At 42.1% G+C, this 13,516-nt stretch overlaps 1 protein-coding gene across 7 annotated transcripts in view; it reads right to left on the bottom strand.

Moving 5' to 3' along the window:
* The window catches only part of ERC2 (ELKS/RAB6-interacting/CAST family member 2), a 915,804-nt gene that overhangs the window by 206,807 nt on the left and 695,481 nt on the right, over nt 1-13,516 (bottom strand). For 4 of the 7 annotated variants that reach the window (XM_053219211.1, XM_027039010.2, XM_053219212.1 and 1 more), the window contains 2 exons: nt 11,112-11,259; nt 9,531-9,659 (listed from right to left, as the gene is read on the bottom strand). In XM_053219211.1, coding sequence (XP_053075186.1) covers nt 9,531-9,659; nt 11,112-11,259 — 277 coding nt within the window. The remainder of the gene's footprint in view (nt 1-9,530; nt 9,660-11,111; nt 11,260-13,516) is intronic. The other 3 variants (XM_053219213.1, XM_053219214.1, XM_027039018.2) reach the window with 1 other exon arrangement.

Genomic DNA, 13,516 nt, shown 5'->3' with positions numbered 1-13,516 from the left:
AAAACTTAGAAATGTTTGGACTTTGTAGGAGACAGCTATTTCTTAATTCTTTAAAATACTTAAAACAACTATAACTCTACTATTTCAACTTTTGGGCACTAATCTTAAGACAAATAACAGAAAAAAAGATTTATATACTGAGATGTTCATCAAGTATGATTATAAAAGTGAAAAACTAGAAACAAATTGAAAACCCAATAAGAGAATAATAAAATTAAGTATGGCAATGATGGAAATCATACAACCAAGATATATGTTTTTGAAGGCTTTTAAGGACATGGGAAAATGTACAACATTAAATGTTTATAAGGCTAAAAAAACCTTATTATGTAGTATGTCATGTCTTCGTTCAAATATGTATGTAGACAATGGAATGTAGGAAACTATAAATCTTAATGACAGTTATTTCTGAATGGCTGGATTATGGGTGATTTTAGATTCTTATTTACATTTTTCTAAGTTTCTATAAAGAGCATATATCATTTTTATGATAAAACATTTATTTATATGCTTCCAACTATGGAAAAGTATCATTTAGATAATAAGGATGGTTACAAAATCAAATCCTTATTACTTTTTAATACTGTGCATTATTATGGGTTAAGATTTTTAAAAATAGTACACATGAGTGATCCTGGAAGTTTTAACTCTGTCTTTAGTAGCATGTTGCAGAGAATGAAAAAAAAGTGGCATCTTCCCAAAAAGAATATGCAGTTAAGTAAGAGAAAAGATAAACTACTGGAAATGTTAAATGTTGCATTTGATAATGGTCTTTCTGCAATCATGAGAGTGGAGGGTGAAAATTCCCTTTCCTGTTAAAGTGTTATTTGAAAAAGCCTAAAAGAGGAAATTCTGAAGCCAGAAAAGGGCAAACACAGTATGCACACCAATACTGTTTATGACAAAACCAGTGTGATTTAAACATGGTTATGTAAGGGGCAATGTGAACAAAAAGGGAGCAGGAAAAAGGACTTTTCTTTCATTTTGAAATTCAGCATCAGGAAGACACAAGGGCAGGAAGTCAGATCTTTTTTCAATTCATGTGAAATGATAAGGTGAAGACAGCCTGGAAGGACTTTTAATTATACGATGAGAGGAAGGAAAGGAGGGAGAGAAAAGAGACCAGGAGAAAACTGTTTTATACGTGAAATGATGAAGAAGAAAATGGAAAACAGAAGGGAAAAAGGCTTCCAAGCAGATATCTTAAGAATGAAACACAAAGGCTGCAAGAAGCAAGTGCCAACATCTCACATAGGAAAGCAGAAAATGCGGCACACCTGATCAAGGCTGTAGCAACCCCTCCCCCTGGCAGTGGGTGAAGGGGGCCGCCTGGTGATGCAGGAAGAGATAAGTCACCCTCCCCAGCCTGCACATGTGACCTCAGGTCAGCACAGGAGCCGGCTGGGACCAGAGGGAGGAGCTAGGAGTGGTGCTCAGGGTCACAGGATAAAGCCTCCTTTTTATGCAACTTGTTAGCCCCTTCGCTGGGGGGGTGGGGTGGGGGGGGGCTATGGCCTAATGAGTTATGGCAGCAACTTGGGGACATGTGCTGAGAAGAGAATGGAAGAGCTGTGGAATGAAGCTCCTTCCTCAGTTGTGGCATCTTCACCCGGTTGCTGGACCTTGATTTCCTTATCTCTAAAATGGGATTACTAACACCCAGTTTTCAGAGTTGTGAAGATCAATGGAGATAATATATTTAAAATCCCCAGCCCAGTGCCAGGTATATAGCAAGAGTTCAAAAACCGTTAGTTTCTCCCCCTCTAAAAGGTGAATAGAAAAACTGTCATGAGGAGCAAGAATGATGCACACATTATAGCCACACTTAAAGTTCTCTTGAAGCAATGTCAGTCTAAGATCCTCCTCACCAATCTACCCAGTGCAACAGCTGGATCCAGGCTTTCCCAAAATACAATGGTTTCCTGGTGGCCGACATCTTGGGAACTTCCCCTGTATATACTCTGTGCTTTGGTGGTGGATCTGAAATGTTCTTGGAGGCAGTAATGAACAGGTTAAAATTGGGGGGATTTCAAACATGTCTAATCCAATAAGAGGCTTGGTAAAACATGCGTTATCACTTAAAGAATAAATGTTTAAAAATAGAGCACAGATGTGAAATTTGAATAAAAAAAAGGAGACAGCGCGTGAGAGATCTTCTTGGCATTTGTACGCTATTCTCTGTTTCGGTCACCTTCAGCTAAGCCTGTTATTCTAATATGCTCTGCCAACTGCTAGATACTGCAGGGGGTGCTTGAAATTACTGAAGCAAAGTTGGAAAGTCACTCAGAAACTTAAAAGTCAGACCCATCCCTCCTTTTATGTATTTCTAAAAGCAGGGAACACACTGATGAAGTTGGTCTTTTCAAGTTTTTCTACTTAAAAAGGTATGTTAAAAAAGTAAAGATGAAGCTTTTTAACACTAGCAATTTTTACACTAAAATCCTTAAATACTTCAGAGAAAGTATCATGGATAGGTATCAGTCACAAAAAAAGAGAGGCTATGGACTACCAATCATAAAATAGGAATTTCTACTTCTGTAGAAAGCATTCCCTACCTCTCCAGCAAGCAGATTTTTGAATGTCTGTAACACATCTGCACCAAAAAATAGGAATTTTCCCTGTTATCTGTTTCATGAGCTAACATCTGCCTAGTGGTAGAGAAGATAAAAAACCAAGGCTCAAGGGCAAACAGAGTCTCTCCTGTAGGGGAACTAAAGTGGTTTTTATACTATGGCTTTATTCAAATGAAAGACTCAGAAAGTAGACTATCAGAGTCCACTTGAAGCTCTGGTAAAAAGCCCTCCTAAAAGAGATTTGAGAAATTCGTGGAATCGCTGAGAAAATCTTTTCCTCCACAATCTGAGTGGTAGTGTGTGTTGCAAGTGGCCAACTGAATGATTCCCTGAGTACTGGAGCTGAAGCATCAGCTATTTAGATTAGGGAATGTCCAGGCTAAGAGAGCAGACTAGTGTCCTGACCAACTACTTGGTACTAAGAGGAAGCTTTTCAGTAACACTGAAAGGTTTTACCTCCTTGAGAATGCCCTGTCCTTGGCCTATCAAAGAAGGATCTGGGTATTTCTTTTATAAAAGGGGGTTCTCTAGAACATACTGTAAAGATACTTTGCATTGAAATCAATTATAAATAGAGATGTGCCTAGACTCTACCAGTGGGACATGAACAGCTTAACCCAAAGTGAGTCTGCAGTGAAAACCAATGCATTTGCATTTCAGCAATTTGATCTGGGGCAAGTCTGTGATGCATTACAATGCTGGGATCAAATCAAGCTTTTCTGGAGCTCATCCAACCAAAACACAGGGCTATGGGAACCCTACTGCATACAGTTCCTCCACTGCTGTTTAATTGTGCTCACCTTCTGAACCATAAAGTATAATTAAAAGTCATCTACATACAATGCAATGGAAGTGTAAATATGAAGTACAACCATGTACGGCCTCAAGCAGAGAAGGAAAGAAACGCCTGACCAACCATCCCACTCAGGTGCTTCCCACTTTTCCTGACAGGATGGTTCTGTCTCTGCCAACATCCAATTTTGACTAGGATTCCATCCTTACAACCAGCTTTCCTGAACACTTTCCAGGGCAACCTCCGCCTTCTCCCATTCTTGGCCACACCTATTTGGCTAATTCTTAGAGATGAGTCTTACCAACTTTTGAACAACACACAGGAGGGGGAAAAACTGCCTAAACAGATACACTGTGCAGACTTAGCGTTGCCTTCAGAATGTTGACCTGGACTAGTCTCTCCTGGTCCTAAAGTCTCCCTGCTCCCAAATGCCCAGTATGTTTTGGTAGCAAAAAGCAGTGCCCAGAACTGGTAGGAAAGTGAAACGAAAACAAAGCACAATTTATCTCTGATCACAGAAGTATTCTAACCAGTTCTGAGAAATAAGCTGGTTCTAATTTTAGCTAAACAATAGTGTCTGGCCCTCATTTTAAGAAGGCATTTTCATCAAGGATGTGCATATCACTACTTCAGCACACAGGGGAGCATTTGGGAATAAGGCTTAGGGGGTAAGATTTAGTTTTAAGCTTTCTTCAAAAACCCCTTAGCAGCAAAAAAAATCCAATGATTTCAGAATTAATTATTTTGATGTCAGTCTTTTTTTCAAGAGTGGAGAAAAAGAATTAGGGAGAGAATTGATCCAAAACACAAAAGAAAGAAAAATGATTATTTTTAATAATATTTTTAGAACTAGTCTCCCCACGGAAAGAACAAAAAGACCAAAACCAAAAAAACCAAAAAACGTAACTCATTTCCAATCGAGACTTTCTCCCAAAACTGCAAAAATCTGGAAGCCAGATTTTAAAAAAAAGAGGTATAGTAAAAGCGTCAGAGGTGTGTGCTTATGAAGAAATGCAATTGGGAAGAATACAAAAGTTAGATAGACCTATATCTACTACCAAGCTATGATTAATCCTTTATCTTTTTTAATGCCAACAGAAAGTTAATTTGTACTGCTCTCTTAGCTTTATACCTTACTCAGCCTAGAACCAACCCAAATGTCAACACCTGAAGAGCGTCATAAAGATTCTTTTGTTGTTAAGCATAGGTGGAATTTCTGGATTCATTTCATATCACCTTTTCTGGCTCTCTTGACAGATGTTTAACAGGAGTTTAGATATTTCTAGGCAAACTGATTTATGACACTCAGAAATTCTCAGGGATGAAGTAGAGGCGCTCCCTTCATAACAACAAGTCACCTTTACCACATTTGGAAGCTCAGTGACAAGAAGAACCCCCAAATTTAGAAGAGATTTGAACTAAAATACAGTGAAAAGGAAGATTCAGAGGAAAGGGTCAAAATGGCCACCATTGCAAATAATTCAAGTATGGGAAAAGGCATCTCTACAAAGCACACTGCAACATGGCAGGAAAAAAAAACATGACACCATTCTGTGGTCATCATGGCAAACAAGTCTCATCTCTTCTTTTTTTTTTTTTTTAACGTTTATTTATTTTTGAGACAGAGAGAGACAGAGCATGAACGGGGGAGGGTCAGAGACAGAGGGAGACATAGAATCTGAAACAGGTTCCAGGCTCTGAGCTGTCAGCACAGAGCCCGACGTGGGGCTCGAACTCACGGACCAGGAGATCATGACCTGAGCCAAAGTCAGACGCTTAACCGACTGAGCCACCCAGGCGCCCCAAGTCTCATCTCTTCTACCAGCTCCTATACTTGGTGGTAGCCTGGAATACTGGGGTGAGAAGAATCATAGGCTAAGTTTTGTCTAAAGTCATGATTGACCAATAATGTCTCTTTTTTTTAAATAAGCTGCCCTGGCAATTCACTCACTCATTTACTTAAACCTTCAACAAATATTTGCTGAATGCCCACTATGTCCTAGCAATTGGGCTAGGCCTGGAGATAAATGGTCAGCAAAAAAAGGTCACAGGATCACATTCTCAGTGCTCATAACTAGCAGGGTAGATAGTTACTATTCAAATAATCACAAAAACACAAATTCATAAACTAGCAGGATAGATAGTTACTATTCAAATAATCACAAAAATAAATACAAAGTTGCATCTGCTACAGTGCAATTAAGTGATGTCTACATTCTACAGGATTGTCAAAATGGAGATTTGATACAATTGAGAAAATCCCAGAAGGTTTCCCTGATCTTGGATTGAGAGTGAATGGGTGAATGTGCATTAACTAGGTGAGGAAAAGACGGAAATGTATTCCAGGCAGAGGGGATTGCATTGCATGTACAAGGCCCATTGGTTTGAATTTGTCTTTATACCACCAGTAAAGGAAGCCAGGGAAGACGGTTCAGCAGTAAGGGCTGGAGAGTGATGAGTGTATCATGAGATTTATCTTTAGAAAAGATCATATTTTTGCCCACTGAGGTTTGAGAATCTCTGCCCTGGCCTGGAGGCTGGCTGCACTTTTCCTAGACACAGCCATCTAAGCCATTACTGAACACCTGCCTGACTCCTTACAGAAAAGAGAGTGTAAGATTTGGACTCCAGCGGTATTATCGTGGAGACTGCCCGAAAGTCAGGGAGAGTATTTTGTCAAAGGGTCCTGTTCCTACTCAAAAATCTCACCAGCCATGACAAACAAATTCTGGCATTAGTTCTTCACGGCTTTAATGGAAGTGGCAATGATTTTTAAAAATGCAGGCTAAGCCCTGGGACTCCTTAGAAGCTGAAGGCAGAGATCTGGAGAGTGGGCTCAGTAGGGCAGACTGAGACAGGTCATGCTGAGTGGTCTGAGAGCCCTCCCTGCTCTGGAGTTGCATGACTAATGTATTTTGTTTGGTAACTGCAGAGAACTTCTGCTTCAGAATGTACCACTCTTAGCAGATCCTGCAGAGTTCTACACATCCTATCCTCACTCAGTCACTGTGCTGACAGCTCACCTCTTCATCTCCTTGTCTGCTCCACTCCGGCCACACTGGCTTCCCTGTTCTTTCCCAAACACACTAGCATGTTCCTGCCTTAGAGCTGTGTGCAGGCTGTTCCCTCCACCAAAACACTCTTCCCCTAGATGTGTAAAAGCGCACTCTCTCACCTCCTTCAAGTCTTTGCTCAAATGTCTTCTTCTCATTGAGGCCCATCTGTCTACCCTATTTTACATTGTCACCTTGTCCTCAATGCTTCCCTGACACTCCTGTTCTCCTTATACTGGTCTACATTTTTCTTTTTTTACCATATGATTTACTTATTTATTACATTATAGTTTATTGCTTTTCTCCCACCTGCCCCCCACTCCAACATTAAAACATATGCCCCACAAGGAAGGGGTCTTTATTTTGGTCACTGACATATTCCAAAAGTGCCTAGCATTCTAACACAGGGAAGGTACTCAATGAATATTGTTGAGTTGAATTCCAACATAGCATGTGGCCTCTCCATAAGCTGAGGCATTGGAACTCGATTCCTCGGACAATATCTGTGAGGTGTGGGAGCTAATCCATGGCTTTAGAGATGCAGTATTGAGCCTAGCTAAGAGCAAAGTGTCAGCACTGCTATGTCTTAGGAGCCCAACCCTGCACTACCAGGTATGTGTGATATGCATAGGTATGGTAGTTGAGTCATGTGGTCTCTCAGAGCCTTGATTTGATCAACTCAAAAATAAGAATGATGCTCTTCTCACTGGGGCAGATAAAATTTCTGTTGTGGATGAATACCCAGCATCAGTCTGAGAGCCTGGCACATAGCAGATATGCAATATGTTGGTTGGTGGATTATGAGGAAAAGTGAGATAATGTTTGTAAACTTATATTTACATAAAGCACTTGATAGAGCCTGGCATGTGTCATCCATTCATTCACAAAACAAATATTTATTGAGTGGGTACTATGTGCTTGGCAAAGTGCAATAACTGTGGGGATTGTTAAATGAACTACTGATGTTCAGTCACTGGGAATGTCATGGGCAGTAGAGAAACCTTCTGCATGAGATGAGCTGAGCAGAAGGCAGCCTGAAGGGGTCGCATCTCTCATGAGCCAGTCTGCCTCAGTATCCTCACAGAACATCAGGCAGATGAACCAAAGGCCTTCCCCTCCCGTTGGCCCAGGCATCTGAAAGAGCTCTGCCATCCCAAGTCACTCATGCAGGTGATGACAGCTGAGGTCTGAGACTCGCTCTCCCAGGGGTACCCTGTTTGATTGACTCTATGTGGACTGCATACACAAACCAAGCAAATTTAATAAGCAGTGTGAGCCTCTTTGGTGCACACTGGGAGTTGAGGTCTACTGTTCCTGACATGTCTCCCCACTGCTCCCAAGTGCTTGGGCTTCAAGGGAGGGAGACCAAGAAGTCCTAAGTGCTAATGTCTACAGCTCTTTCTCCCACAGTTCAAGAGTGTCTCAACCAGTTATGACTCCCAGGCTTGTGAAAAATATCAACAATGAAATCAAAATCAAGCTACCTTTAAGGATGGTAGTGATAAAATCAATTAATAGTAGCAGTAGTAATAGAAGCTCACACATATACAGTACCTATTATGTGCCAAGCATATGCAGAGCTCTTTATATACCTTATACTCACAATACTTTGAATTAGGTTATTAGCCCAGTTTACAGACAAGGAAACTGAGGCTCATGAAGGTTTAGCATTTTTTCCATGATCACACAGCTAACAAGTGTTTAGACAAGAGTCATCCCAAGCAGTCCAACTCTAGATGGTACTAACAAATCAGTTACTGGTTGTATGGTAAAGGGTCTTTTCAAGCATCATGGAATGTACAGCTGTAAAGCCTGGGCAAGGCACCAAACCTCTCTGGACTTTTGGTTCCTTCTCCTATAAGAGTATCAGTGCTTCAGTTTCATTGGGAGTTGATGAATCAGTGTATGCAAAGCCTTTACAGCCATGCCTGGCATGTGGGGAGAACTCAGAAGTATTAGGAAGTATTGATATGATCAAATAGCCTAAGCCTAAGAGCTCTAGGCAGAACCCACTCCTTATGAATAGCCAGAGAACATTCTTAAATGGATACTTTGGCATCTACTTCAAGCTTACAAAGATAAGGGGACCTCACAGGTTCTAGAATACCCTCCCGCTTGTCACTCTGAATTCCTTCCTGAGCCTCAATCTGGTGGGGCATGTGTAGACTCAGGTGGACTATCTCAGAGCCAAGCCCTATGGCTTACAAGCTTTGTGCTTTAGGCTGGTTATTCCACACTCTGAGTCTCAGCTACACTCCCTGGAAAAGGGAGGCAATCCTGCCACCTACACCACAGGGCTGCTGTGAGGACAGTGGGACAAAGACCCTGAGGGACACTGGATATGCACCCTGGTACAGAGCAAACACTCAATACAAAGGAGGTGCTTTTCCAAGCCTATGAATCATTCTCCTTAGAATCATATCATTTACAACAAGGGTACATCAATTCACGTGCTTTTTTTTTCTCTGTTGCCTACAGGGTGTGGGGAAGGATTTCAAATCTAAATCATCAAGGATCCCATCCTTCTCCTTCTGCCTCTTTTTCCACAATAGCCCTTCAGACCCTGCCTTAGTTCAGGCGGGAGCCTAACTCTGCATGGCTGGGGTTTCCCAAATGTGCCCCATGATACCCAAAACCAAGCCCGTCGTGAATAATGAAGGCTTTGTGCAGTTTCCCAGGAGCAAATTGAAGGGCTACACTCAATCCTTCCTGGAATCCTGGAGTGCATTTTCATGATGCTGAGAAAAAATAGCCTTAAAAAATTCCTTATTGGAAAAATAGAGGGGGGTTTGAGGAGCAAGGTATCTAGGAGACAGAAAGGAAAATATAATCCACTATGCCTGACAGCGAGGCCTCTGGCTGGCTCCACTGGGTAGCCAGAAGAGCTGGCCCCATCGGGTAGCCACCAAATCTGGAACCTTTGACGAATACATAATAAATGAAATCACTTTACAAATCAAGATATAATGCTATCATCTATGGTCTCAGACTTTTTGGCCACCAAGTACTAGCAATCATAAAAAGAGATAAAGCGCAAGGTAGGATGTAGCTGTTATGTACCACCCCCCACCCCCATGGTGGGGTCGAGTGTCTCCTTAGCTGCTGACTGACCTGAGACCTTTGGATCATGTATGCATCGTAGCTGGACCCGTGGTACTTGGCCGTAATATCTGGGCTGTAGCCAGCATCACAAGTGCATGGTATATTCGAGCTCAGGGGCTGTTTCCTAGGTCTATATACCTGTGGGAGAAAGCTACAATGGTTAGGTGCAGGAGGGGAGGGAGCAGGGCTCACAGGGAAGGAGTTAGGAGAAAGCAAAGAAGGGGGCTTGTCTTGACTTTCTGTGGCCAGGTGGGTGGAAAACCCAGTGTAGAAGATGCACAGCTCCAAACAAAGAGGTCAGATGTAAGCGGTTCCCGACCCCCGGGGCCAGCACTAGCAAGGCATGCTGCTCTATGGAATGACCCCAATGTCTGGCAGTGACTGGGACCCTCCCTCTGCAGGAGAGGCACCCAGGCATGGCGGTGGTCTCTCTCCCTCAGCAAGGCAGCCCTATGAGAAATGGACTCTGTTTCACGGCCAAAGGATGCCTTTTCCTTCCAAGAGTTGGCCCCGTTGCGAGAGGAAGGGTCTTATTTCTTTGGGCTTCCCTTCCAGTCACCTTGCACACTGGCCCAGATCACCCTAGCAGGCAGAGAGCCAGCCCTCGGGGCTGAAATTGATGTGGACACACTCCATGTGGTACCATGTGGCATTTACAGAGCTTCAGAGCCACATGTGGCCCAAGCTAAGATGTGACAGCCACCTTGTGAGACCACAGACCACTGAGCCATAATATCTGCTGAATTGGTTTTATAATGAAGTTAGAGTCCAAGTGAATATCTTTAACCACTGCTTCCAAAAGTTCCTAAATTATATATGGAGAAGAACTAATGTCTGAAGATTTCAGGAATTATTTCGCAGTACACTTCAAGTGCAATTATGTCTATTTAAGCCACTCACAGAAAACCCTCCAAAAAGAAAAGAACTTTGTGCACAAGACTTTGCCCCTCCTTCCTTTTCCCTCAGAAGAAATACAGTGGCCTAGAGAAGAGGAATAAATGGATAATTGAGTAAATAGGTGATAAAAAAGGATGTTAACTAAATAATGGCTGGGGAGGTCTCCAAGCATAGTCTGGCAGTGCTAGGGGCTGGGGAATATTCCTTAGCTAAAAGGTCCTGAAAGAACTAGCTGAAGAACCAAAGTTGGAAGTATGGAGAGAAAGAAATCTAAAGAACTGGATGAGGAGAGTTATTGATGGGGCCCAGAAAGTAAGCAAGACAGAAGGTAACATTTCCAATGGGAAAGAAGGTGCCCAGAATTTAATTAGTAGTTTCTACGATTTAGTAGGAAGTCATACAAAGTCCACTGGAAGGAAGAGACCTGAGAGTTATATCTGGGAAGATGATGCTAATACAAAAGAAAGGAAAACAGCACTGGCTGCAAACCACACAAGCCCAGGCACATGCACATAAACAGAGAAAAGCAGTAAAATGATGTTCTAGCAACAACTCGGGCCAATTCATTCCTACCTGGTTTTAGCTGCTTGAGCCCGCAGGATGGACATGGGAGAATGAAGAGTAGCTAAACCCAGAGAAAGCACGCAAGGCCCCAAACCCAGCAAGACACACCTTTTATGCAGGAGGCCCCACCTGCTGCTTTAACTGATGCACGAGTCGATCTTTTTCCCGCTTGAGAGCCATGACTTCTTCCTGTGTCTTTTTCTTTTTGGAAGCAGACAATTCCAGCAAGGCAATATTTGCATCTTTTTCACTGATTGCTGCAAGCAGTGCTTCTTGTCTGGTAAAATAAAGATTATTGTGATCATTTTTATGAAATGTAAAAAAAAAAAAAACTTGTCATTTATAGTTGAAATGAACCATAGAGCACTGTCTTAATAGGAAGGAATTAAAGACAAAGTAACTCTTTGATTCTCAGAATGGACAAAGTAATTTGGGTCAGAATCCCTGAGACCCATGCACTGCTTCCTCTGAAGGAGCCATCTTTCACTGGCTTCATAGACAAAGCTGCAAATTAGAAATGGAGGGAGTCAATCTGAACACTCACTTCTAGGGTACTTTAATGGATGCAGCCATTCATCCATCCACCCACCCATCCATCCATCTACCCATCTGCCAAGTAAAGTTCTAGGTACTCCAAGACAATCCAACAAAACTGGGCAGCAATTTAAATATCAATATATTTTTTCATGCAAGATTTTCTTTTGAAGGCAGGCAGACATATTTAGTAGGGTATCCTTTCCATTTTCAATGTAATTAATGATGCTTTCATGCCATTCCACCAAAAACCATTCCCTCCTCAGTCTTCCTTACCTAGTAATTACACCACCATCTACTGAGTAACCCAAGCTCCAAACCTAGAAGTCATCCTTGATTTCTTCCCTCTCTCCTCCACTCAGAGATGATCCATCAACAACTTCAGTAGGTTTTACTCCACGAGACATTCCTTATCTAAACTGATCTACTGCTACCAAACCACTCCCAACCACTAGCATCTACTCCTGCAGCCCACTAGTCTCCGAGGAACAAAGACCACTGGTCTATGTGGAACAAAGACGGGTCATCTTTAAAAACATTATAAATATGGATTCCACCATTATGTTGCTTGCAAAATCTATTGCATCACTCATTAGACTTGAAATCAGACCCTTTACCGATGCCTGTGACTCATTACACCAACTGGCCCTAACCACCTCTTTGAGGTCATCTTGTGCCCCTTCTCCTTCTGCATTCATTAGGCTCCAGCTCATTTTGTGCCTGAACTCTTTCTTGTCCTTGAAAATGTTATATTTGTCCTTACCTCATAAGCTTTGCCTTTGCCATACCCTCTGACTGGAATGCCCTCACCTCACACAGGTCCTTACCCTTCAGGTCTCAAATGAAATGTATTTTCCTCAGAAAAGCTCTCGCCAGCCACTTTCCCTAGCAATGTCTCCCTACCTTTCACTTTGTGCCCAAGCCACTGGTCTGTCACATTACACTTTTTCTTCCTATAACTCTCGGTTATTTAAAAGGATCTTAGAGGGATGCCTGGGTGGCTCAGTCAGTTAAGTGTCTGACTCTTGATTTCAGCTCAGGTCATGATCTCAGGGTTGAGGGACTGTGCCATCTTAGGCTCCATGCAATCTCCATGATGGGATTCTCTCTCTCCCTCTCTCTCTGCCCCTCCCCATTCCCCTCTTAAATAGACAGACAGATAGATAGATAGATAGATAGATAGATAGATAGGTCTTAGATATCTATTATTTGTTATCCAGACTTGACACTCCATGATATTGGAACCTCATCTATCTTGTGCACTCTGGCTTCTAGAAGAGTACTGAGTACATAGTAAGTGCCTAAAATATTTGTTCAAGAAATAAGTAATTTTACTTTGTACTTTAAACAATGTTTGAAGATACCATTGTACAAATCATCCTTTCATTTTTTTTTAAAATTATAATGCTTTGACTCCTAATCTTTGATCATTGTTTACTCAGAGGAGTATTACAGTTGCCTCCTTCCATCTTACAGTTCAATTTTCTGACAACATCTGTCACAAATTTCAACATGGAGTTTTGGGGGACTATTTCTGACTAGAAAATGGCTCTTCTGGTGTCTTTCATTTAGTCCTTCTTTCCACTGAGGAAGTCTTGTCCCAATCTCCATCACTCCTGCCACATTCTAGATACCCTATAAGACCCCACAGCCCTGGGAAAGCCTCTGTATTGGGTATTTTCTTTGTACACAAGTCCCAGGACTAAAACCTGGTCATGATCCTATTTTGTCTTTTTTTAATTCCCATCACCAGACCAGGCCCCCTCCAGATGTTTGAATAAGATGGTCATTATTTGGATCTCAGAGTTTCCTCCTTTTCACTGCAGGGATTTGTATGGACTTTTCTGGGCCCCACTAATGGCAGGGAGTAGGAGCTTCTGTTGGAGGCTCAGTCAGACATATGAGCAGCAGAAATGTCAGGGAATATGTCCACTTTCCAGAAGAAAGCCAGGGCAGCCTGGACTATCAACAGCAGCATTCAAATCCAGCTTCACACAGCC

Source organism: Acinonyx jubatus, chromosome A2 (assembly GCF_027475565.1).
Source record: "Acinonyx jubatus isolate Ajub_Pintada_27869175 chromosome A2, VMU_Ajub_asm_v1.0, whole genome shotgun sequence".
In the NCBI taxonomy this organism is placed as follows: domain Eukaryota; kingdom Metazoa; phylum Chordata; class Mammalia; order Carnivora; family Felidae; genus Acinonyx; species Acinonyx jubatus.
The sequence above is the reverse complement of the archived record's forward strand: the minus strand, read 5'-3'. Positions and strand labels throughout refer to the sequence as shown.